Source organism: Schistocerca cancellata, chromosome 11, assembly GCF_023864275.1.
Source record: "Schistocerca cancellata isolate TAMUIC-IGC-003103 chromosome 11, iqSchCanc2.1, whole genome shotgun sequence".
NCBI classification, from domain to species: Eukaryota; Metazoa; Arthropoda; class Insecta; order Orthoptera; family Acrididae; genus Schistocerca; species Schistocerca cancellata.
In genome coordinates this window covers 122,610,636-122,635,847 of record NC_064636.1, presented here as the reverse complement: position 1 = coordinate 122,635,847, position 25,212 = coordinate 122,610,636, and the positions used below count along the sequence as shown (strand labels likewise).

The 25,212-nt window shown below is 39.5% G+C and overlaps 2 protein-coding genes and 1 long non-coding RNA gene across 4 annotated transcripts in view; 2 read left to right on the top strand and 1 right to left on the bottom strand.

The window, feature by feature from the left end:
* The window catches only part of LOC126108315 (TD and POZ domain-containing protein 1-like), a 67,779-nt gene extending 61,272 nt beyond the window's left edge, over positions 1-6,507 (bottom strand). Inside the window, exon 1 of the mRNA XM_049913535.1 lies at positions 6,413-6,507. The gene's annotated coding sequence lies outside the window, so the exon portion shown is untranslated. The remainder of the gene's footprint in view (positions 1-6,412) is intronic.
* A 716-nt stretch (positions 6,508-7,223) lies between these two features.
* Positions 7,224-9,795, top strand: LOC126108314 (E3 SUMO-protein ligase ZBED1-like). The gene is made up of 4 exons (XM_049913534.1): positions 7,224-7,546; positions 8,480-9,274; positions 9,366-9,487; positions 9,598-9,795. The coding sequence occupies exons 1-4, from the start codon at positions 7,360-7,362 to the stop codon at positions 9,793-9,795; spliced, it is 1,302 nt and encodes a 433-aa protein (XP_049769491.1). The 5' UTR covers positions 7,224-7,359.
* Positions 9,796-9,906: 111 nt separating this feature from the next.
* Positions 9,907-10,784, top strand: LOC126108576 (uncharacterized). 2 transcript variants are annotated; one of them, XR_007523557.1, is made up of 4 exons: positions 9,907-10,257; positions 10,336-10,408; positions 10,580-10,650; positions 10,772-10,784. It is a non-coding gene; the product is annotated as an uncharacterized LOC126108576 (long non-coding RNA). The 2 variants fall into 2 exon arrangements; XR_007523556.1 differs by having other exon boundaries at positions 9,913-10,257; positions 10,339-10,408.
* The last annotated feature ends 14,428 nt before the right edge of the window (positions 10,785-25,212 follow it).

Below are 25,212 nucleotides of genomic sequence, written 5' to 3'. Positions count from 1 at the left end.
TTGTAATAAACGTAATTTTTCCTCACTGATTGTGAAATGTGAGGTAACGTCTTGAAATAAAAGGCTTGTGCAGTCACTTGAGATAAAAGCAGAAGGGAGGCGAGTGATGCGTGTACTGCCGGCAACATTAAACACTCGGGATGTCGTCGGCTCGGCTCCGGCAGGCTCACGCCGTGTCGGCGCAGCCCGGCCCGGCCGCCACTGTGAACACCGCAGTTCAGAACCACGTGTTTGATATCGAAGCGGGCGGCGGCCGGGCCAGGCTCGGCGCGGCCCGGCCGCCACTGTGAACGCAGCCTTACCGATGATAGTGCCACCGAAGCGGAGTTACTAAAAACAGTTTTCCGTAATTCCTTCACGAAAGAAGACGAAGTAAATATTCCAGAATTCGAAACCAGAACAGTTGTTAGCGTGAGTGACTAAAGTAGATTGGTGTTGCGAAACAAATCACTTAACTAACGCAAGTGTGCAGGTCCAGATGATATAGCAATCAGGTTGCTTTCAGAGTATGCAGACAACACCGCCTTTCTTATGAATCATATACAACCGCTCACTTGACGAAAGGTCTGTTCCTAAAGACTGGAAAGTAGCAAAGGTCACACCAATATTCAAGAAAGGAAATACGAGTAACCGATTTAATTACAGACCTGTATCACTACCTCAATTTGCAGTAGGGTTTTGGAGCACATACTGTACTTTAACATTATGAATCACTTTGAACAAAATGACTTATTGATACATAACCAACACGGCTTCAGAAAATATCGTTCTTTATTCCCATGAAGTAATGAGTGCTGTCGACAAGGGATCTCATATCGATTCGATATTCCTAGATTTCCATACAGTTTTCGATACCGTTCCTCACAAGCGACTATTAATCAAATTGCGTGCGTATGGAGTATCGTCTCAGTTGTGTGATTGGATTCGTGATTTCCTCTCCGAGAGAGGTCACAGTTCGTGGCGATAGACGGTAAATCATCGAGCGGAAAGGAAGTGATATCAGGCGTTCCACAAGATAGTGTCATAGGCCCTCTGCTGTTCCTGGTTTACATACATGATCTAGGAGATATCTGAGCAGCCCCCTTAGATTGTCTGCAGATGACGCTGTAATTTACAGTCTATTAAAGTCATCAGACGATCAATTCCAACTACAAAATGACCCAGAGAGAATTTCTGTATGGCAAGAAAAGTGAAAATTGGCACTAAGCAAAGAAAAGTGCGAGGTCATCCACATGGGTACTAAAAGAAATCCGAGTAATTTTGGGTATACGATAAATCGCACAAATCTTAGGACTGTCAATTCGACTAAATACCTAGGAATTACAATTACGAGCAACTTAAATTGGGAAGACCACATAGATAATATTGTGTGGAAGGCGAAACAGACTGCGCTTTGTTGGCAGGACACTAAAGAGACAGCCTACATCACACTTGTCCATCCTCTGCTGGAATATTGCTGCGCGGTATGGGATCCTTACCAGGTAGGATTGACGGAGGACATCGAAAAAGTTCAAGGAAGGGCAGCTCATTTCGTGTTATTGCGAAATAGGGGTGAGAGTGTAACTGATATGATACGCGAGTTGGGGTGAAAGTCACTGAATCAAAGGCAGTCTTGATTGAGGAGATATCTATTTACGAAATTTCAATCTCCAACTTTCTCTCCCGAATGTGTAAATATTTTGTCGACTCCCAACTACGTAGGAAGAAATGATCATGATATTAAAATAAGAGAAATCAGAGCTCGAACGGAAAGATATAGGTGTTCCTTTTTCCCACGCGCCATTCGAGAGTGGAATGGTAGAGAAGTAGTATGAAAATGGTTCGATGAACCCTCTGCCCAGCACTTGAGTGTGAATTGCAGAGTAACCATATAGATGTATACGTAGATGTGATGAGTTTCATATTTATATGCTTTAGGTATTCAAACCGAACAAAGAAAATTACGCACCACGTGGAGTGTAGAACCACCGCCCGCCGGCACACACGATGGTCAGTCTACGACCCTGTCTATCACGCCACGCATGTAGTTAACACCTCCCTTATTTCTGATACATAGTCCTAATCGAAAAAAGTCAAAAGCTGATTTTTGTCTGTAATCTTGTGAAGAACATTAACTACTTGTTTCTCGCCGTTAACGGTGTTCCACGCGCGTGTTTCACTACGAAGCAGGAAGCAGTGTCGTCCATTTTCGCGGTACGTATGAACAGCGAGACAATCAGAGCACAAGTACTGGTTACAGAGACACTGACTGTACACAATTTAAGATAAAAGTTACGTAGGTAAAGTACGATTAAGATAGACGTTGATGGCTGTTAATACGTCAGAATGTCTGAAAGGTTCTTCCGCACTGACATACTAACAAGCTACCGAACACTTAAGTTGGACCTACTTCCAAGAGCGGAGCACCACCAGTTTAAGAGAGCTACGGCTGCTGACCGATCATCCCGCTTGCGTTTGTTTACATCTGGTTTGCTCTTATGATGAAGTACATGCTACATACGAACCCCGTAGCCCCACCCTTTATTTCGCATTCACGTTCATTGTCTTACCCGTCTCACAGCCATACCACCTTACTCCACACCAACCTAGACCTCTCGCTGTGCTACGGAGTACTGAAAGCTTGTTCCCAACAAATAAGTAGGAGTCTCAGCCACATATGTATTTTTCCTGATAGACTGAAATACGCTGTTGTTCAAAAACTGCGTAAAAACGAGGGGTCGACAGAAGCGTCCGATCTCACGCGTCGGCTTTGACCCGTGACGTAAGGGTGTCGTGTGTGACGTCACGACGGCGCGGAGTTTGGTTTGTGAATGTGGCGTGTTTGTAGATGTCGTCGTGTTGTGGTTTGTTGTGCTCTGGTGGTGTGTTCAGGGTTTTCGTTCGTGTGGTGTAATGGGCTCAGTTTGCTTTTGATCATTATCCAGAATTGTTCGAGTGTCGGCTGTGTTTGTGGTGGAATTCGTTTCAGTGAGTTAACGATTTTGTGTGAAAGTTAATTTAGTGTTCGCTGTACATCGTGTGGTAATTTTAGTAAAATTAATCGGTTGTTGTTTTTGTTCAGGAATGGATATGACGGATAAAATTAACAGTGCACAGGTCAAGGGAAGTGTTCGATCCCAATGTGTGGCTGCGTATGTTGGTATTGGTATCGGGAGATGTTTTTCGAGCTATATAGGCCAAGGAAAGTGTTTGATCCTAATTTATGGGATCGGGAGCGCTGTTGAGCTATATAGGTCAAGGGAAGTGTCCGATTCCAGATGATATTGTGTTTAGTGGTATTTGGAGAGTTTTGTGTTGTTTTGTATTGGGGTGGGTGTCTAAATTAGTTTATATTTAGTTTGCCCCCACCCAAAAACACCCCATTTCCCGCGCTTGTCCCGTTAGTCTCATTAGGCTTTTTGTGGAAAGTGTGTGTGTTTGTTTTTCGATGTATTTTCGTCCTCATAATGTGTACGTAACGACTTTATATGCGCCATATTGGAATCGTGGTTTATGGTCGTTTCCGCCATATTTGTGACGTCAAAGCAGATGGGCGGGATCGGACGCTTGCGTATTTCCAAAATGGGGATAGGTCTGATGCTAACAACTACCAGCCAGTCTCACTTCTGATAGCTTTATTCAAAAGTCTTGAAAAGGTAATGTATTCAGGAGTAGCATCACGTACCTGTAAAAATGAAGTACTAACAAAATGTCAATTTGGTTTTCAGAAAGGCTTTTTAAGAGAAAATGCTATAAATATGCTTTCACTGATCAAATATTAAATGCACTGAATAACCAAACATCACCCATTAGGATATTTTGTCACCTCTCAAAAGCTTTTGATGGTGTGAATCATGAATGCATGCAAAGCTAGTTCTTTTTGCTAATGATACAAGTACAGTAATCACACTCAAGGAAATTGTAAATAATGTCTTTCACAAAATTATTAAGTGGTTCTCTGCAAATGGACTCTCATTAAATTTTGAGAAAAAAGTGTATGCAATTCTGTGCAGTAAATGGCGTAACACCATTGATAAATATAGGCTATGAAAGGAAGTCTATTGCTAAGGCAGAGTATTAAAAATTTCTGGATGTGTACACTGATGAGAAATTGAATTTGAAGAAACATCAATGATCTGCTGAAATGATTAGGTTGAGCTACTTATGCTACTGGGTTTATTGCAAAATATTGGTGATGAACATCATTAAATTAGCCTACTATGCCTATTTTCATTCACTGCTTACACATGGTATCGTATTTGGGGGCAGTTCGTCACTAAGAGGAAAAGTATTCATAGCATCAGGCTAACAGCTGGAGCCCACCGACGATGACCTTGCGGACATTTATTTAATGAACTTGAGATATTCACAGTACCTTCGCAGTACATATATTCATTTATGACATTTGTCAATGACTCACCCCAATTCAAAAATAACAGCAAAGTGCATAGCTACAACACTAGAAGAAACGAAGATCTTCACTACTCTGGATTAAATCTCACTTTGTCACAAAAAGGTGTGAATTATGCTGCCACAAAAATATTTGGTCGTTTGCCAAATAGCATTAAAAATCCGGCAGATATCTAAAGAACATTTAAAAGAAAATAAAAGTATTGCTGAATGACAGCTCCTACTGAATAGATGAATCTTTAGACATGAAGTATTAACTATAAAAGTATTTACTATTTTGTATAAAGGAAACTCATGTTAAAGTGACACATCCCACATCATTACGAAATGTATTAATGCTCTATGCAACAAGGATCAATGTATGTATGTATGTATGTACGTATGTATGTATGCAGACCAATTTGTCAACACAATCCATATTTCAGGGAGGTGAGGAGGTGGCTATCGTATCGGCCCTTCTTTGTGGAAGTTTGTCTACAACCACCTGCATTGCTATATTTCATTTACTTCCACAAAAGACGATGAAATTACTCTTAACGTATTAATGTCAAGAGATCCGCTTGCTGTGATATAAACTGTGTATTCCTTTCTCTACGCAACAGCAACACACTTTCTACTGTAGGCAACTACAGATGTAACAATGCGTTCTTCTTAAAGCCACAACAGTTTAACAATTCTTTATTTGTCGTAATTAAGTATTACTCAGGAGCACCCGTTTGGTTTGACAACATCATGTATGTGAATCTTCAGTTTCTCCCAGCTTATGGAACAGTCCACAGGTGAAATGCCTGTTCGTAGTGTCCAACGTGCACGCTATGAACCGAAAGTACAGCTATGGACTGTTCCATCAAGAATATATACAATAGTTGTGTTCTGCAGTGAGATTTGTAACTGATACTCTGTATTTTGATATCGTTCTGAGCAATGACAAACATTTGTCAGAAAGGATTCTGAGGATGGCTGGTTTTACTGCAAAAATGTTTGAGTACTGGTCCTTTACGTGGGGCACTGCTTCACACATCCAGATACCCCCTTATCAGAAAACCGACTACTTTTTTGGTAAGTGTACGGCACAGTCACTGCCTGGAGATGCACGATTATTAACAGAAGTGAAGACTAAGCCCCTAACGCCGGGAATTTTGACAACTTTTCTAGCAAGAGGATCAATTTTAGGTCAACGTAAGAATTCATTCATTTCTGCACTTACACATATAGAACATTAACTGTCTTACTGACTACCCAACAGACTACCTTGTCACCTAAAACATTTCTCTAGAAAAGTGAAGATATCGAAATTAAATGGAACAGCGTTCTGCACTAAAGCACATTTGCGTGACTCAACGTGCTGACGATTGCTAATGCAGGACTGGGGGAAAGACGCGAACAGATTAGTTGTACTAAATTCTGCAGTTTTCGTGGAGCTGACTGCTTCGGGAAATATCTGATTCAATGCTCCACTATGGAACTGTCAAAATGCGTCTCGCTTGGTTTGATTTCAAGCCATTAGGAGTAGGATCAGACTGTCCCTAGGTCTACGCAGTATCCTGACGTAAAGTAATTGTTTAATTCCTCAACAGTCGAAGTTGCCATAGCATCTTATCTACTTGCACAAGCAGTGTTCTGTCATTCTGTTCTGTTATTCCTAACAAGGAGAATAATCCTTTTATGGAGCACATGTTCACAAATACGAACCTACATTTCGGGAAAGAAAAATTCAACAAAATGGCGTGAATACGAGTAGAAATCTCGTCCGACCCTATGCTTTTCACTCATGCCTAAAGTCCGTAGAACAGCAGAATTAATAGGAATGTCGGTAGGACTTTAAAATATCAAGATTTGTAATATGAAATTCGTTAGTATTTTGAGAGCGTAATAAACGAACGCGGTTTGTTTTATACGCGATAGTCTCCATAGTGAACCTAAATGAAACCTTACAGCTACCATGACTTTGCAGAAACAAACCAAAAGAAAACAAAGAAAATAATTAAATACTGTGGGCACGCATGAAAACAGTCGTCCTTACCTTATTAAGGGTGTGGGTGTAGCAGAAGAAATTCTCGGCGCAGAAACAGCAGCACGAAATCCCAACGCAGAACGTCACACTGGACGCGACTCGCTACAAATTAGAGGTGGCAAAAAATAACGTAACTGAGAGAAATAACCGGTTACTGAGAAGTAACGGTTACTGCGATAACCGTTCCTCTGATTCTGGCAGTTATTTCAATAACTGTTTAGTGTCAACAGTGCCTCGCGCCATCTGTTGACCGAAGATCGTACTGCGCATTTGGAAGGCGTTCTGTAGACCATGGGAATAACTGTGAGACTGCGTGCCATCTGTTGATAAGAACTGTGTACTACTTCGTGAGCCTTCGTTACTTTTAGCATAAACAATTAAATAAAGTTAATGCCCGAGCCGTGGCTGATAGGAGCTGCAGTACAGGCATTAAAAAGTACAGTCGATCCCTTGAGCCACCGCCTCACGTGTTAATTTAGCTTGGACGCGTAGTACAAGGAGAGTTACTAAGGAATTCGAGCGACTATGGAAATAACTGTCAGAGACCGGTATTCTCCTCTGGCAGTTATCGTTATTGGCTCGTAGATCTAGTTCTCTGGCAGTTATCGGGCTACCACCACAGGTATCCTGGAAGCTGGTAACGGAATAACTGTGTGTCTAGACGTTCCTGACTCGGTGACTCCAGTTAAAGGTCGTAGTTCCAGGTGATATTTCCAGAGAGGATAGTAACTGGAGCGAACAAATATTTTCGTACTGCTACGGAAATGACGGTGGGCCATTGGGGAGAGGGGATGGCAAATAACGTGAATCTATCGTCTCATTTCTCTGCAATTCTTGGTGTTCCGGAACAGGTGTCACTCTCTTTCCGGCCTTTGGTTGCGTTAGAGGGTACTGACTTTCGTTCCGCGTTCTTGTTTTCCTTTGTGTTGTTGCTATTACTACCAATAGTTGCCAACATGAAGAGGTCGAGGACAAGCGAAATGTGGTCATATTTCGAAATTCTTGATCGAGAGTTTGCGAAATGTACTTTGTGCGGTAAGAAATTATCGTACAAATCGACGACGACGAATTTAAAGAAACATCTCCAGAAATCACATTTAATTGTGAATTTCTCTTCACAAAGACCTTCGGAGCTAGATTTGGGTGAGTAATGAAAAAAATATATTTATTGCAATTACGGTTATTTCAGTGCATGCATAATCATTTATTTTTTTATTTTATTAATTTTTTTAAGATAAGAGCATGCTATACAGTGTGGTGCTTTGTGCATTTTTACACGCAAGTTTTCATTTGTCTTGACTACTTAAGCTGTCGATACCACCGCACCTGTTTGCCTTGACATTTTCAAACATTAAATTATGTTGCATATGGTGCCGGGATACTTAATTATTTAATTCGAAGTTATTGTTACAGGTGTAATAACGATAGTGCTAATAATATGCCACTATGTGATATATGAACTGTCGTCTCGCAATTATTAGTAACTAATCGGATAGCAGATTGTATCAGTGCTCATTCCTGTGTATCATTTGTTTCTAACCCTGACGATGCCAGGGGGGGGGGGGAGAGGGAATTAGATACTGTTTCATATTTTAAAATTTTGAAAAGGATAATTGTTTTTAATGGAGTCTTCAACTGAATTCAATAAATGTTTTAAATTTTGTGGTGAAACTTAACCCAAAAATTTGACACGTTAATAGTACATGTGACTTTCCACAGTGACAGTCATATTGAATATTTTGAAGTTCAGGGCCCTACTTATACATCAGTATTTGTTTAAAACATGATATGTCAACAACAATTAAGATATTTTTTTAGGGTGGAAATACAGTACCCTCCCTTCTCCCCAATACACATTATTGAAAACGAAAATGTGTTGGTGTTGCTAGGATTAAAGAAGAAACTTGAAGCTATAGTCATTACTAAAACTGAGTCAATTGTCAACTTGTATGAAGTAAATATTCAAGCTGCAAGTACCATGTAGAATACTGTACGCAAACAATGTAATATATATCACCAAAAATATGGCATCATTTCTATTGTGCTTATGCTGATATGAAACCTATTTTTCTGTAGGTGAAACCCTTCCTGTAGAGGTGATCCTTGGCACCAGTAGTGTGGAAGAGGAGCGAGCTGCTCCAGCCCCATCAATGCAGCAAGGTGTTCAAAGTTCTGTGACATTGTACCTCTCCAAAAGGATCGGAGTGAATCAGAAAAGGAAGATAGATGGGCAACTTCTTCAGCTGTTCACTAAAAACTTCCAACCATTTTCAGTCGTTGAAGATTCGGGGTTTCGGGGTTTTGTGCGGGCCCTTAATCCTGGTTATGAGTTATCAAGCAGGAAGCACATTTCAGATGTAATGCTGCAAGCAGCATACACAGCAGCAAAGGAGAAAGTAGTAGACAAACTGTCAGCTGCGCAGACAGTTTGTTTGACCACAGATTGCTGGACATCGGCAGCAAATGAAGGTTACATGGCGGTGACAGGGCATTTTGTGTCTGAAGATTTCACCTTGCAATCGGTGTTGTTAGGATGTTCCCAATTGTCTGGTGCACATACTGCTCCGAATCTGTCGGCAACTCTAATAGGCACGACAGATAACTTCAGGCTGACAGATAAAGTTTTGCTGGTTGTGACGGATAATGCACCAAATATTAAAAATGCAGTACCCATTTTACGGTGGAAACACTTTGGGTGCTATGCACATACACTAAATCTTATTGTGCAGAATGCACTAAAACATTTTGTGTCAATTCAGCAGAAAGTCAAAACTATTGTAGCATTCTTCAAGAGAAGCTGCAAGGCAACAGAAAGACTGCTGACATACCAAGAAAATAATGGGGCAGGTCATGTTATAACTGGTGCAGGAGGTGCCAACAAGGTGGAACTCTACTCTGTGTATGTTGGAGCGAATAGTTGAAATTAAAGATGCAGTGAAGACTTCACTTGTACTATTCACAGTTGATTTTGAACAACTGACAGACGAGGAATGGAACATCTGCTCAGAACTCTGCTCTTTGTTGAAGCCATTTGCACAGCTTTCAACACAGCTTAGTGCTGAGTCATATCCTACTGGCAGCCAAGTAAGTTAAGCAGCTTTTTTCTTGCTAAAATGTTAGCTGTGGTATTATGGCATAATCATTTCTGAGATATTGTACTGTTTGTGTTATATTGAACTTATTCCAATTTTCAGGTTATTGTTCTGACAAGGGGATTATTATCAGTGTGTGCAGAACTTTTGAAAATGCCATTTAACAGTGTGACAAAGACTATCATTGAAGAATTAACAAAAGGTCTGAAGGACCGTTTCCACAATGTAGAGATGAGCAAATCTATAGGAGTAGCCACTCTACTAGATCCACGCTTTAAATCTCTTGTGTTTGAAAGCTGAGTTGCAGCAGATAATGCAAAGAAACAGCTTATTGAACTAGTAGCACAAAAGATGGGTGACAGAAGACTGACAAACACAGGCCAGAGCCATTAAACTTCAACCACCACTGATCCCTTGTCAGTATGGGGTGTCTATGATGCAATTGTAAAATCTACACAGCCCCGGGGCACTCCTCAGTCAGCTGCTATTGTGGAAGTACAAAGGTATATGGACAGCCCAGTTATTAGTAGAAGTGAGGATCCACTTGCATGGTGGCGTGAAAATCAATATATTTTCCCAAATATTGCTAAAGTGGTGAGGGAAAAATTCAATATAGTGGCCACTTCTGTGCCGTGCGAAAGAATATTTTCTAAAACTGGTATCATTATAACTGAAAGGCGAACACGGCTGAAGGCGTCCAAAGTTGAGAAACTTATATTTCTAAATATGAACAGTACTAACTCCTGAATTTCCTGTTACAGGGTACGTGTTATTTATTGTATTTAATGAGAGATTACTGGTCCCAAAATATGCTTTTCTTATCTTAGATGTTTGTTTCAGTAGTGGATTCGAGAGGCACACCAACACCAGCAGATGAGTCTCCGTTTAATACTTGGGATATTATAACAGTAAGGTAATTCTAGTTTGGGTACATTTTTGGCAGATTTGATCTCTCCCTTAAAATGGAGATATAACTATAGGGCATATCATATATTTGTTATGCTACATTAAAAGAGTACTAGTGGTTTTGTGTTGAGTGTTTAATGTATATTGTCAGTCAGTAAGTCAGAGCACTTTGTTCCAGTTATAGCTCCAGAAGTCAGTCACCAGCAGCAGATGTCACACAGTTATAAAATGGGAAACTTGAAGAATAAGGTACTAGTGGTTTGGATACACATTTGGCAAATTTCACCTTTCACTTAAAATGAAGGTACAGTTACAGTCCATAAGAGTAAACTGGCAAATGGTAACTCAAAGCTCTTTGTTCCTGTTACAGCTCCAGAAGTCAGCTGCAGCAGCAGCAGACATCACACAGCCATAATGCGAGAAGCTTGAAGAATAATGTGGTAGTGGTTTGAATACATATGACATATTTCACCTTCAGTTTAAAATTGAAGTTTGTTTATATTGGCAGGTGGTAACTCGGAGCTCTTTGTTCCAGTTATGGCTCCGATAGTCGTCCAGCAGCAGCAAATGTTACACAGTCCTATAAAGGCAAACTTGAAGTATGAGATAATAGTGTTTTGCATAGAATGGTAAACTTGACCTTTCACTTGAAATCGAGGTACATTTGCACTGAGTTTAATGTTATGACACGTGAATGGATTACCAGTGATGTATATGTAAATACTGGAATTTGTAACTTAGAACTTAATTTCAGTATCGGCTTTGAAATTTGGTCACTGGATACAACTATATTATATTTCATGTTGATAGCAGCAATCATCAGATTGCAATCCAGTTTAGTACCTGTGAGGCATGAGATGTCAAAAATACTTGTGGGTTATTGGTAGCCTGTGTCGAGGCATGTGGCACCTCAAAGTTTGTAAGTACAGTAGCATTTTGTTTTCTGCTTTACTTAAAAATTGTTAGCTGTAGCACCCATTCTGACATTTAATTATTTTGAATTTCAAGTTTCTTAAAATAATTCTGACATCAGTTTCATGTGTGTTAACACTAATCCATGTATTATTGTTAATATATGCTATTTTCCTCAGATGTTAACTGAAATTGTTTTATTGTAATGATAACACTTCAGCCTTTGTAGACTTGCAGTATAGGTTACCTGCTGAGAAATATTTACTGGAAGAAATGGTTTCTTTGAATGGGACCGAAAGGAATACCACTGAAAATGCCAAACGTGAATTGGTGAAACCTCTTGTGCTCAATACTAATTTTCATTTGCAAAACACAGAAGTTTTCCTATCTTTGTGGTGGAACACAACAAATTCTCATAATTTTGCTAGTTTGTATTCTAGAAAGGGTGCCAGAAATGGAAGAGTATAATTTTTATTAAATCGGGCATTAAATGTAAGTAGGTTGGAGTACAGAAAGGGTGCAACTGGCCTTTCCCACTGTAGCCTGATGTGCTCCAACATGCATTTGTACTGATGTGCAGGTGGTTATAACACTAGTATCAAACTGCATGGTACCCACTTACTAATGTGACCTACCCTTGCATGATCTGCTGCAGACAGCAAGATATCCGCTACTGCTCTTACTACCTGTCCAACAGTTGTGGAGGATTTTTTACCCTTGGTGCTTGCCATGACATGTTTTGCCCTCTGCCCTTAAAATCTCAATTCTTGTTACATTTTTCATCCATTTTCTATCTCCTGATGGACCTGTATTGATTAAAAAACTAATCAATGCAGAGGTGATTGTGGAACTTTTGCTAGTGGCAGTGTGGAGGGGCTCCACTCTTTAAAAAATAAAATTACATTGTGGGATATGGAATTATTATTAGAGGATTTCATGGACATTTTGTTTACTGAAAAAGTCAGTCATTATCTGAGGTATTTAAATGTTAACTTCAAATATAAAACTGCATCAAAAGATAAATTTCAGTAAGTCTTTAACAAGTTTCAGTATCTTGCTTCACATGCTGGACCCTCCAACTATAAAAAAGTGTTTTGCAGAGAACAGCTATTCAGATGTTAACATCCCAGAATTTGTGTAAAAGATATCCCTTACATTGTTAGTTTCATTGTGGTCACACTCTACAGTGTAGTTTTATCAGCATACATATAGAAGTTTGAAGAACATATTAAATTAATTGCTAGACATGCCTTAAGTGAATATGTTTACTACTAATGTGAGTCAGCTAAGTAGTTGCTGCAAGTTTTTATGTTGTTTCTAAAGTGTCTTTAGACAAGGATATTTCAGCTGTTTGTTTCCTGCTCTTCTGTTTCAGATAAATTCTCATATATGCAGCAACTGCTGAAGCAGCCTCTGGCAGTTTATTGAAGTTCTGTGAACAAAGTGTTGTGTGGTCTGTTTGTGTAAAGTGATAAAAATGTTAAAGTTATATATTTAATCATTATTTTTGCTAGTGGTAAGATCTATTTTCATGTAAATCAGAACATTGTACAATAGGTAACAACCGAATGAGGCAGTGTAGCTATTAACAGCACTGACCTCATTCGGGAGGATGGGGTTCGCTCTGTCTGGCCATCCTGATTCGGGTTTTCCATGGTTTTCCTGGATTGCTAAGGCAAATGCCGGGATGGTTCTTTCATCAAGGCCACGACTGACCACCTGTCCCAACCTTAAAGAGATCCTTTAAACATTGTGTGTATACCCAAATTTTGAATTATTGATGTTTGTTGTATTATGTTGAGATATTCTTGGATGAAATAAAAAAGTTTATACATTTGTATTTGTGGTCACATGTTAAATTACTGAGAAAATGGCAGTGTGGTTATGGCACCGAATTTGCATTCAGGTGAATTGGGATCCTTCACCTGTTTGAACATCCAGATTTACATTTTATGTGGGTTCCCTAAATTCCTTTAGGCAAATACGTTTGTTGGTTCCACTGAATAGGCCATGGCAGATTACCTGCCATTTCCAATCTCAGTTTCTGCTCAGTCTCTGACATGTTAAATATTTATTCATTCTCTTTATAATGCTGCAATGTTTTAAGTGTTCCATATCATTGTGGAAAAGTAAGAATAAAATTGATCTCACATGTACATACATTTGTGTTGGTTACCATTTTTTTGTTTTAACTTATCTTCCTTCCTTTTGTTCCCTGTACCCTTTAAGTAATTTGTTGAAAACCCATGAGCTCAAAGACGAGCACTTACTACCATTTTAGGATATATTTTATGTACAAATATGGTAATCTCTCATGTGGCATGGTAATGTGTCTTTGTTGAGGTGATATTACTGTCTCATAAACATAGGTGTCTTACATAGAACATACAGAAATTAAACAGCTGTGCAGTAATCTTGTAAGAATGTATTTTAATTTTGGGGCAGGATAGGAAACTTATCTGAAGTGATACATGTATCACATCTCCTACCTTCTCACGAAATGTCAATTTGTGGCACTACTGTGAGCACAAATACTTGCTGTCTCATACATAGTATGGAAAGCTGTGAAGTGTAGTAGTGTGTATGCAAAATGTTAATACTTTCTAGGGACTTTAAACTTACTGAAATGCCTTGAGTATTGGCGGTGATCTAAAAATGGAACATAGTTGAGTATCTTCTCCAAGTATACCCCATCACTAATGCTTGGTAGCATCATGATGAAAAAGTGCCAGTGCTGTATCAGGTCAACTTGAATACAAAGAAACTTAAGTAATTTGGTGAGACCTAGCTTTGTGGCATTAGTGAGAGAAAAATGAGTTTCCTCAATTTGTACACATCTATTGCAAATAGGCTTTTTTTCATTTAATTAGTTTTTGGCCATTGACTTTGAAACATTTTATACATAGTTTGGAGCATATCACTTTTATGCAGGAACATTGTCCAGTGTACACTTCAAACATATGTATTGCAATTGAAGCATTTCACGGAGGTATATTTGGCATGAATACAATATGCTTACAATAATCACGTCAGATACTTTGTCAGTGTATTTAAATAAAAGTATAGATTTACTTACATTTGGGCCTATTAGCACTTGTGCATACTACATGAACATTTTTGAATAAAATATGTTTTTTTGTTTTCAAAGAGCTCAAGTCAGTTTATTTTCTATTATGTTAAGCAACACTGAAAAACTCTGTTAGGTGCACTCATTGCTATGTTGAGGTTGTTATATGCAAGACTTAGCCCTTCATTTTGAGTGCTCATCTTGTCTTGTTCATGAATTAGTCTTACCTATTCAGACAGTTAACTGTCATGATATTAAACTGCAAAAAGATCAAAGCAGGCAGCTGGCATTGACAGATGAAGTGTTTCGAAAGGATTCGTGTTATTGACTCGTGTGAGACAAAAAAAAAGCAAAATGTGGAATCCACAGGTAAAGCATTCCCCAGGAAAGGAAATTTTGTATTTCCTGTAGATCAATATTTTAACAGGGTCTGGTAGAGTAACTTAAGTAAAAAGTATTATTTCAGTTTTGACAGCACTTTACTGCAACAGTCAAGATCAGATTTCTGAAAACTTACTGCAAATTTGTATTACCTACACAATACCATTAATTCATACTCTCACAATCTGGATATCCAAAGAAGAATTGTATAAAAGAGTGAAAATGTATTGTAATGACATCTGATACATTAAGCCTTATGAGATGTTAATCATTCAGAACTGGAATTCTGTATACAATAATGCCAAACATGAGAGATACACAACAAACTGAGGGCTTGGACATACGCATTAGTCATTCTCCCACCACAAAATCAAAACCCTCACTGTAGATTAGATTAACTTGTTTTTGTCCCAGAGACCCAAAAATGAGATGATTCTCATGGATGTGCAACATGTCAAAGTATAAGATAAAGCATTTGAATATAATACTTACCACCATCATCATCTGTCACGAGATTGTCAAAATATGTGAATATATTGCAGTAAACTGGAGTTGCTAATATGTACAGTATTAATACACTGCCAGATCAAAACATAGTTATGCACATCTAATAAATTTACCACACACAGAATACCTGATCTTGACTGTTGTGACCAAGTGCTGTCAAAACTGAAATATGCTGGTAACAGAATTTTTACTTAAGCTGGTCTAACAGTCCCTGTTAAGATATTCATCTATAGAGTAGGAGTTGCCTATCAAAAAGTCTTTCAAACTCTCAGTAAACCCTGCTTTATCTGAAACCAAGTTTTTAATGGTTGCTGGCAGTTTATTGAAAATGTGTGTTCTTGAATTATTGAACCCCTTTCTGGTCCAAGGTAGGTGATTTTAGATCTTTACATAGATAGCTGTTCTTATTCCTAGTATTGATACTATGTATTGTGCTATTGGTTGGAAATACTTGCAACAAATTTTATTAAAGAATAAATATACTATAAAGCAGTGGTTAGAATATGAAGGTCCTTGAACAGAACATGGTGTTCTTTTATTTATACCACAGACGATTTTTATTAGGCCTACACGCTTTTACATGCTAAAAGCTTTTGCTCCGTTGATGAGTTACCCCAGAATATGATCCCTTATGACATAACAGAATAAAAGTATGTTAACTTTTTTACATTTGTGTCTCCTACATCTGACACCATTCTAACTGCAAATACAGATTTGTTTAGGAGCTTTAGCAATTCTGTGGTAAGCCCTTCCCAACTGAATTTATTATCGAGTTATAATCCCAGAAATTTAACACTGTAAATCTACTCGATCTGCATGTCTTTATATGTTACGGGATTACAGAACCTTACGTCACAGGTCAAAGCAGACGGGTGGAATCGGACGCTTCCATTCATCCTATGTTATACACATGCTGCAGCTGGAGAAATCGAGCAGTTTTCCAACTAGCATACTCACACTTTCAACCATATGACTATCTTTTAGAGGAGTAAACGAATCTTTCACATTACGTATATTTTTGTGTTGTATTACAAGGCAGTACACTTATTCTATTACGTAAACAACACAAGAAATTAAGCTCCGAATTTAACCTAAAGTAATCAGTTTACATATTTCTTCAAACTTAAAAACGCACGTTGTTAACATTTTACTTAAACAGTGCTGTGGCGAAGTTCCGCGTACATTCTGTTGCAGCTGCGAGGATAATATTTCTTATAGCGACCGATAACTTACATACATATAATATGAAACACTAATAATCGTTCTAACATTAACTAAAATGTACCAGGAGTTAATAAGCTGAGGTTATGACACGATTCATACGACATTCCTGCTATTTCACACTACTCGCAGTTATACTGATAACTAAACTGATGTTCTTTTTTCCATTTCCAGGAGTGTATTAAACAAAGGGAGCTTGTCAAGTTGACCATAACTGACCTTTACTTGGAAAACGGACGTGAACTACAGTTTGAAAACAAGAGAGCCCTAGCTCACGCGTCAACATACTGGGATTCCGTTATAAAAGAGATGAATGAGATTAGCCGGCCGGGTGGCCGAGCGGTTCTAGGCGCTACAGTCTGGAGCCGCGCGACCGCTACGGTCGCAGGTTCGAATCCTGCCTCGGCATGGATGTGTGTGATGTCCTTAGGTTAGTTAGGTTTACGTAGTTCTCAGTTCTAGGGGACTGATGACCTCAGAAGTTAAGTCCCATAGTGCTCAGAGCCATTTGAACCATTTTTTGAATGAGATTAGAGTGGACAGCAACAGTTTTAAAAGAGACGAGGGGAACACAGTTGTCAGGCGTGGGGGCGGGCACTGTATGTTGAAAGGAAACAACGGTGGACGCTCGACGTTTTCAGAGAGACGGGAGCGGCAGCTTCAAACGTGGCGCCGGCCCCTCGTTCTAGATGACGTCATTCGGTCCCGCGGCGGGCCAGCGCTGCTACACTATGTGACCAAAAGTATCCGGACACCCCCAAAAACATACGTGTCTCATATTAGGTGCAGTGTGCTGCTACCTACTGCCAGCTACTCCATATCAGCGGAACTCACGAACTTCGAATATGGTCAGTTGACATATGTCACTTGTGTCATACGTCTGCACGCGAGACTTCCACTCTCCTAAACATCCCCAAGTCCAATGTTTTCGAACGCAAAGGGACGCGTACAGCACAAAAGCGTACAGGTCGACCTCGTCTGTTGACTGACAGAGACCACGGACAGTTGAAGAGGGTCGTGATGTGTAATAGGCAGACATCTGTCCAGACAATCACACAGGAATTCCAAACTGCACCAGGATCCACTGCAAGTACTATGACAGTTAGGTCAGAGGTGATAAAACTTGGATTTCACGGTCGAGCGGCTACTCACAAGCCACACATCACGTCGGTAAATGCCAAACGACGCCTCGCTTGGTGTGAGGAGCGTAAACATTTGACGATTGATCAGTGGAAAAACGTTGTGTGGAGTAACGAATCACAGTACATAATCTGGCAATCTGATGGCAGGGAGTGGGTATGGCGAATGCCCGGTAAACATCATTTGTCAGAGTGTGCAGTGCCAACAGTAAAATTCGGAGGCGGTGGTGTTATGGTGTGATCGGGCTTTTCATGGCGGGAGGGGAGGCTTGCACCCCTTGTTGTTTTGCGTGGTACTCTCACAGCAAAGGCCTGCACTGATGATTTAAGCACCTCTTTGCTTCTCACTGTTGAAGAGCAATTAGGGGATGGCGATTGCACCTTTCACCACCATCGAGCACCTGTTCATAATGCACGGTCTGTGGCGGAGTGGTTCACGACGGTAACATTCGTGCAATGGTCTAGCCTACACGGAGTCCTGACCTGAATCCTATACAACACCTTTGGGATGTTGTGGATCGCTGACGTCGTTCCAGGCCTCACCGACCGACGTCACTACCTTTCCTCAGCGCAGAACTCCGTGAAGAATGGGCTGCATTCCGCAAGAAACCTTCAAGCACCTGATTGAACGTATGCCTGCGAGAGTGAAAGCTGCCATCAAGGCTAAGGGTGGGCCAACACCATTTTGAATTCCAGTATTAGCGATGGCTAGTGCCAAGAACTTGTAAGTCATTTTCAGCCAGGTATCTTGATACTTTTGATCACATAATCTAGTCAACCGCCTCTTAACAGCCAATCACACAGAGGTGCGGAATTACCTATAGAAATGTCCATCACAGAAAAGTAACTCACCAACTCAGAAACTATTGGATTAGAGCAGGCGGTTTCTTGCACTGGAAACGATGAGACAACTAGCTGTTAATTAAGTACTGGTCAAACAAAATGTAGAATGATAATGAGACTGCATGGTAGGCTAAAAATGACTGATGAAAACCAGTTAGCAGTTCATTACCACAGCACCAGCACTGGTGGTAGACATCCAAACAGTTGTCTGTACGTTGTCAGTTTGGATGCTCCATACTCAAAGGGCTGATTTCATGTATCAGGGTTTGACTTGCAATTGCAGACAAGAATATGCGATTTTGACCACTACCAGTATCCCCTGTTTTTCTGTTTCATTTTTATAATGAAGCACTACCTGTATTATTATTGAGCTTATAGAAAACAGGAGATTATACAAAAATGCAACTGATGAACAAAGAAAAGCTGAATACAGAAGACTAAGGAATTTAGTTAATAGAGAATCTAGGAAAGCAAAAGAAAATTTGAAACTTCCTGGCAGATTAAAACTGTGTGCCGCACCGAGACTCGAACTCGGGACCTTTGCCTTTCAAGGGCAAGTGCTCTACCATCTGAGCTACCCAAGCACGGCTCACGATCCGTCCTCACAGCTTTACTTCTGGGTGTACCTCGTCTCCTACCTTCCCAACTTTACAGAAGCTCTCCTGCGAACCTTGCAGAACTAGCACTCCTGAAAGAAAGGATATTGCGGAGATATGGCTTAGCCACAGCCTGGGGGACGTTTCTGGAATGAAATTTTCACTCTACAGGAATGTGCAGGGAAGTGGAAGAAAATATGCAAAACGGAAGAAACTGATTTAGCCTACAGAAAGGCAAAACAGTTTTTTAACAAACGTAAAACAACACTCTTAGGCACAATAGAAAATAAAGAGGGGAAATTGCTGTTTGGTGAAGACTTAGTGAAGAGATGGAAAGAATACATAGAAGAGTTGTACGCCGGAACACCTCTTTCCGAGGAAGTAATAGGAAGAGAAGAGCAAGAAGATGAAGATGACAAGGGAGAAGCCATTCTGCAAGAAGAATTTTACAGAGCTCTAAAAGAACTATGAGACAGCAAAGCAATGGGTATTGATGACATCCCTGCAGAACTAATAAAGAACGTTGGTGACAGCACGAAAATGATGCTGCTTAAACTTATTAGGTCCATCTATAACACAGGAGAGATACCGACAGACTTCCAGAAATGTATCATTGTTCCTATCGAAACGGAACTTGTTGTACTGTTCCAATGTTTTATTAAATTGCTAGCACGCAGAAATTATTTGCAAGAGTTTCTTCTCTTGCAGGTAATAGCTGGTGTCCAAAAGGAGAGAATGGACTAAACAGTGTTATTTATTGAATTTTTTTATGTTGTGTACGACGTTTCCCATTTTCTTTTCCTTAGTGCAGCCTGGACGGTATAAATGAGTGAATGTGTGAACTAGCAGAAAGCTTTAGGCACAGATTGTAACACTGCACGAATGGTCGTCCTGGCTTAGGGTAGTACCAACCCCCCAAGCGTGAACAAGTTTAGCAGAGACCAAGTTTGCAGGTCAGGGCAAGGATGACACGCAGGCGCGCGTACTGGCTCTGTCAGGTTGGGGCGCCATCCACACCACGTTTCTGAGCGGAACGGTTAGGCGAATTCGGTTGGAAGAGCACTTGTTCCTGGGTCGTGGTGCGGGACAGACATGGAGACGCAGCTCTCGTTTCGGTAATGTTAACATAGGTATTAGATTGTCTCAAATCTGCTCTGTAATGAAGTCCAGATGTTGAAATCAGGTGCGAAATTACCACTGAACCCCATAAGGGAATTGATTTTCTTAATTTACTCGAATATCAGTAGGCCTTGCGTTAGTGCCTTGTTCAGGCAACGCACCATGTGCCTTAAGCTCACGGTCACGTTATTGCTCTGGGCTTAACGGAAATTCACTCATTCAATGTATTTTAATCTGCTCTTCCATTTACAGTAATATTTTGGGGATTTTTATTTATTTTCCATATGTTTTCTTTGTGAATTTGCTTTCGCGCCACGTGGTCGGTTGGAGCAACCGCCGCATCGATAAATTGTAGTTTCGGTCTGAAAATATATTGTACACGATGAATAATCATACGATAGTGAGCAAGGGTAAAATAGGGAAGGGATAATCGTGTGTGTCCATATTTTTCTGCGTTCTGTTGCATACTGAAACTTGGCCATGTAGGTTGAACAGCATTGCAGTGATGTTTCTTGTGCACCCCCATAATGATCTGATTTGTTGGCGATGTTGTGCGTTAAGTAAAATACTCGTGCCACTAGGAAAAGTATCGGATTTTAATGCCCACTGATTTTACTACGTCCATCATAAAAAATAGGTGGCAGTGAGTACCCCAGTCGAATTCTGGGTCATGAAAGCAAATAAAAGCTATATACTGCCTATTGAGCCCTGTATAGGTGCCTTCTGTAATGGTTTAAAAAATGCGTTATCCGTTGCGTTACAATTTTTACCGGTTCATTAAAACCTTCTGCTAGAAATTATTAATACCCAGCAATAACTCGCAGGGGCCAGTAATTTCGTGGTCCACACGAATTTAAGAAACCATTTACTGCAGACGGTAGCTTGCAGGAGCGGTTGGACGGGTCAAAGCGATGGTAACCTACCTACTTAGGTAGACTTTTACCACCACCAGTACTGGAAGGTTACGTTGCACTATACCAAAGAAGACAGTAGCTACAAAATGTGAACAGTACCGAACTCTAAGTCTAATATCACATGCATCGAAAATTCTCATAAAATTAGTTCTGAAGAGAATTGAAGAGAAGGTGGAGGACATGCTGAGTGAAGATCAGTTTGGTATCAGAAGTGGATTGGGAACAAGAGAGGCGATTCTGGCACTAAGACTCTTTATCGAAAGGCAATGACAGAAAAATAAACCAACTTATATTGCCTCTGTAGACCTGGTGAAACGTCCCCTTAGAAAAAATTATACATGACTGTGCTTAAACTGACACACAATATTTTTAGCGCAACGCAATCTTACTTTCAATAATCCCTACAAAAGAATGGCCCTGACTAACATTAACCTATACGTTTCACAAATCACTTACCTCACCAAAATTCTTCGTTACTCGAACTACTGCAATACAGCGAGCGCCACTACTGCCAGCTAAATAAAAGATTCAAACTACGGAAGGCACTAACTACTGATAGGGATAGTTAGCAAATGAAAGATTTTAATAGAGAACAAACAATCTATTTACCTTAATATCATCAAAAGTCATAATATATGTAATTTCAAAACTCCGTCATTTCCTTCCACACATCCACCACTGCTGGCGGCTCACCTCTAACTGCGCAATGCTACGCGCTGTTAACATCCAGCTGCCCAACACTACAATGGCAGACAACAATGCAAACCAGCCACAGACTGCACACAGCACAGCCAGTGATTTTCATACAGAGCGCTACGTGGCATTACAAATATAAAAATCTAAACAGCCTACTTACACAGCCCCCATGCTCCCCACAAAAAAAATTTACAAATTGTTTTGGGGACTGGGCAATACATATTTGTTAAAATTTTTCATAATCGTAATTACAATAACAAAGAAATCAAATGCACACACTTATTGATACAATGTTGGTCAAAAGCTAAAATTTTCTCACAGTCCATAAAGACAGTCCAAATTGTTCATCACAGTAAAATTTCAGTGTTTTTTTTTTCAAAGTCTGAGCAGTAAAAGACAATGCACACGGAAGTAGTGGATTTCCATGCAGTCTTGAAGAAGTAGTGTTGTCCTTCCAACTGAAAGACAGTGCAGACTCATGACATGCTGACAGGTAATGGGCCACAACAGAGCAAACCCACAGCAGAGTCATTCGACGTTTTGAAGAGGATTGGTAGGTAGGTCATCACAGAGCAGACCCACTGGAGTCCTGGTAGAGATTACGGTATTGGTGGGCCACCAGAGGGGCAGACCCACTGCAGTCCTTGTAGAAATAATGGTAATGGTGGGCCATCAAAGGTGTAGACCCACTGTAGTCCTTGTAGAGATGGCCAGCAGCCATCTGCTGCGACTGTGCAGGTGCACAATCACCATCGAAGAGTCTTGCAGAGAAGATAGCAAGTCCATAAACCACCACTTGTGCATTCACGAAGTTTTTGGAATTGTCCTTAGAACCAGCAATGCTGGTATCCAGTCCCTTGCTGAATTATCAACACACGTGCCAACACTAACAGTCCCTACTTCTCACATATTGTCCATATACTATGACCAACAGAAATGTGTGCAGTGAAATGGAACTTACAAGTTACTTAATTTGATGAACTGGTGTCAATTACAATTTTATAACATAAGAATACAATGACAAAGGTACAAAATACATCATTAAAGAACATAACAATACAGATAACATTTGTAGTACAGGCTTTACAAAAGAATAAAAATAAACATATACATCAGTGTTACAGGAATTATGACGTAAGTAAATACATGAAGGATCAGAATAATTATTGAAACATCAACTTCACACATGAGCATTAAAACAAAACAGAATAAATAATGTCTAAGCATATTTACAAGGTAAATAACATATTATTAATGCCAATTATATTTGAGGATAACAGTATTCCTCATCATAGTGAATATAGCTTAGTATTAGAAGAAGAAAAAATTCTATGAAACTACACAGAGACAGGAAGAAAACAAATACACCTGGGTACACAAACACATAGTGGGATAACACAAAAGAAAAGGACAGGGTTCGTTTTCAGTGTAACATTTGGTACTGCAGTCCAACCCAAAATGTCATTCCATAGATCTTTCGTCTTATTTCATCCTTTGTTTTCACCAAAAAAACTCTATCTAAGCATGCTTTCTATATTTATTTCACATATTTCTTACCTCATTATTTATTTCCAAGAAAATCCTACCTATAGCTGCTTTCTGTACTTTTTTCGTATAACTTGTCAATGCATTTCTTCCAATTCATCACAACTCATTCTCTTATAGTCTACCCCCTCTTAAGCTAACTTAAATCTACTGAGCTCAGATGCTAAACTAAGGGATGAGGCAATGCAGCAGCGCAAAATAATTAACACAAACATCAATGACAAAAAATTCAAATTGGCAAAGTAAGCAACAATATTACAACTAGTATAAGGCAATGAGCAGCAAACAAGAAAAATAAATCAGTAATAAACTGGCTTAGCAGAGTAACACAAAGTCAAATTCAGTAACACTATGCCTGGCAAACAGCAGTAACTTGTACCTAAACATGACATAGCTCAAGCAGAAAAAATATTACAGTAAAAACAACAATGCAGATAAGGGAAATGTATATTCACATCTTAATGTCTATGTAATTAAAGTGGTGCACCACAAAAACTAATTCTAAAAAAAATTACCAAGTACTTGAAAAGAAAATTATATATGCAGTTATTGTTATCAGTCCCTTCTTATTGTTCTTTCCATTCCAAGAGCTCCTTTTTCGAAGAATGTGGATCATAAAATTATTATTTAATAGATCTGTTGACAGGAAGTTTTCACATTAGCAACTGCATTTAATTTTATTTTATGAAACCAATACTGTAACACAGCTGGAAACCAGATAGCAAATGAAATAAGCAACTATCTAAAGCAAAGCATAAGAATATCATTCAATAGTCATGTGACATTTCATAAGTTAGTAGAAATTCTCTCAACTCCAATAGAAAGACGCTTGTCATAATCAGGTGTGCAGATGTAAGTTTCTTTCCAAGTAATGAGCGTTTAGTATTTGCGATGCTTTCTCTAAAGAAATGTCAATGGCGAGGATAATGGCCTTCCTTTTTTTTTCTTCTCCAACTGCGCCTCTGAAAGGCACACTAATGGCTTTTTTTTTTCGGGCGTCTGCCGCACAGCTGGGTGCCCACGACGCATTACGTGCAGGTGGTCACTTAAGTTTCTTACCGAAATATTTACGACAGCAGTTTGCATTACAGTGACAGTCTCTTATAAAAAATTTCACCGGTCGAGAATTTACGTTGCAAATGTGTAGAAACAAAATCTTATGAATATAACAGTGTCCAAAAAAGTTTCACTGGCATTGTGATACCTTCACGCATTTACACACATTTCATAACTCTTAAAGTACGATTCTTGGTTTCCAACATCCTTTTTCACAAATTAGAGTCCCTAACCACTACTCATTATTCCTTACCTTATTACCCATACACATATTCGTTGACATTTCTTCAATATTTCATCATAATAAATTCCTCATATAGCATCAGCTTATTAATCATAAACATACCTCAGCAGCATAATACACATCGTCGTCGTAATAATAACATCATAACACCTCAGTCAACTCTCAAAATCGTCGTCGCTTCCTAAAATAATTAAAAAAATTCTCTGCTCATGCCAAAAGTGTCATCTGCCTCAAACGTACTTTAAAAATCGTGATCCCATACCAAATGTATCATTCAAAGTTCTCATAATATCACAATGGGTCCGAAAAAATATGAACAGTTCACAAAGTACAGACAAAATACAGTTTCGTAAGTGTGAAGTAATCCAACTCTGTAATTGCGTAAACATGAGTCACTGACGTAGTAAAATCAATGTTTGTCTCTCTACGTTAAATGATCAGACAGCTGTGTAATTTATGTGCTAGAGAAATATGGTACCGATGTGTAAAGTTGTATAAGCAAATACCATATTAACTAGGGCTCCTTGTGCTTGCCAAACACGTGGTACACAATGTAAACGTGTACCCCCCC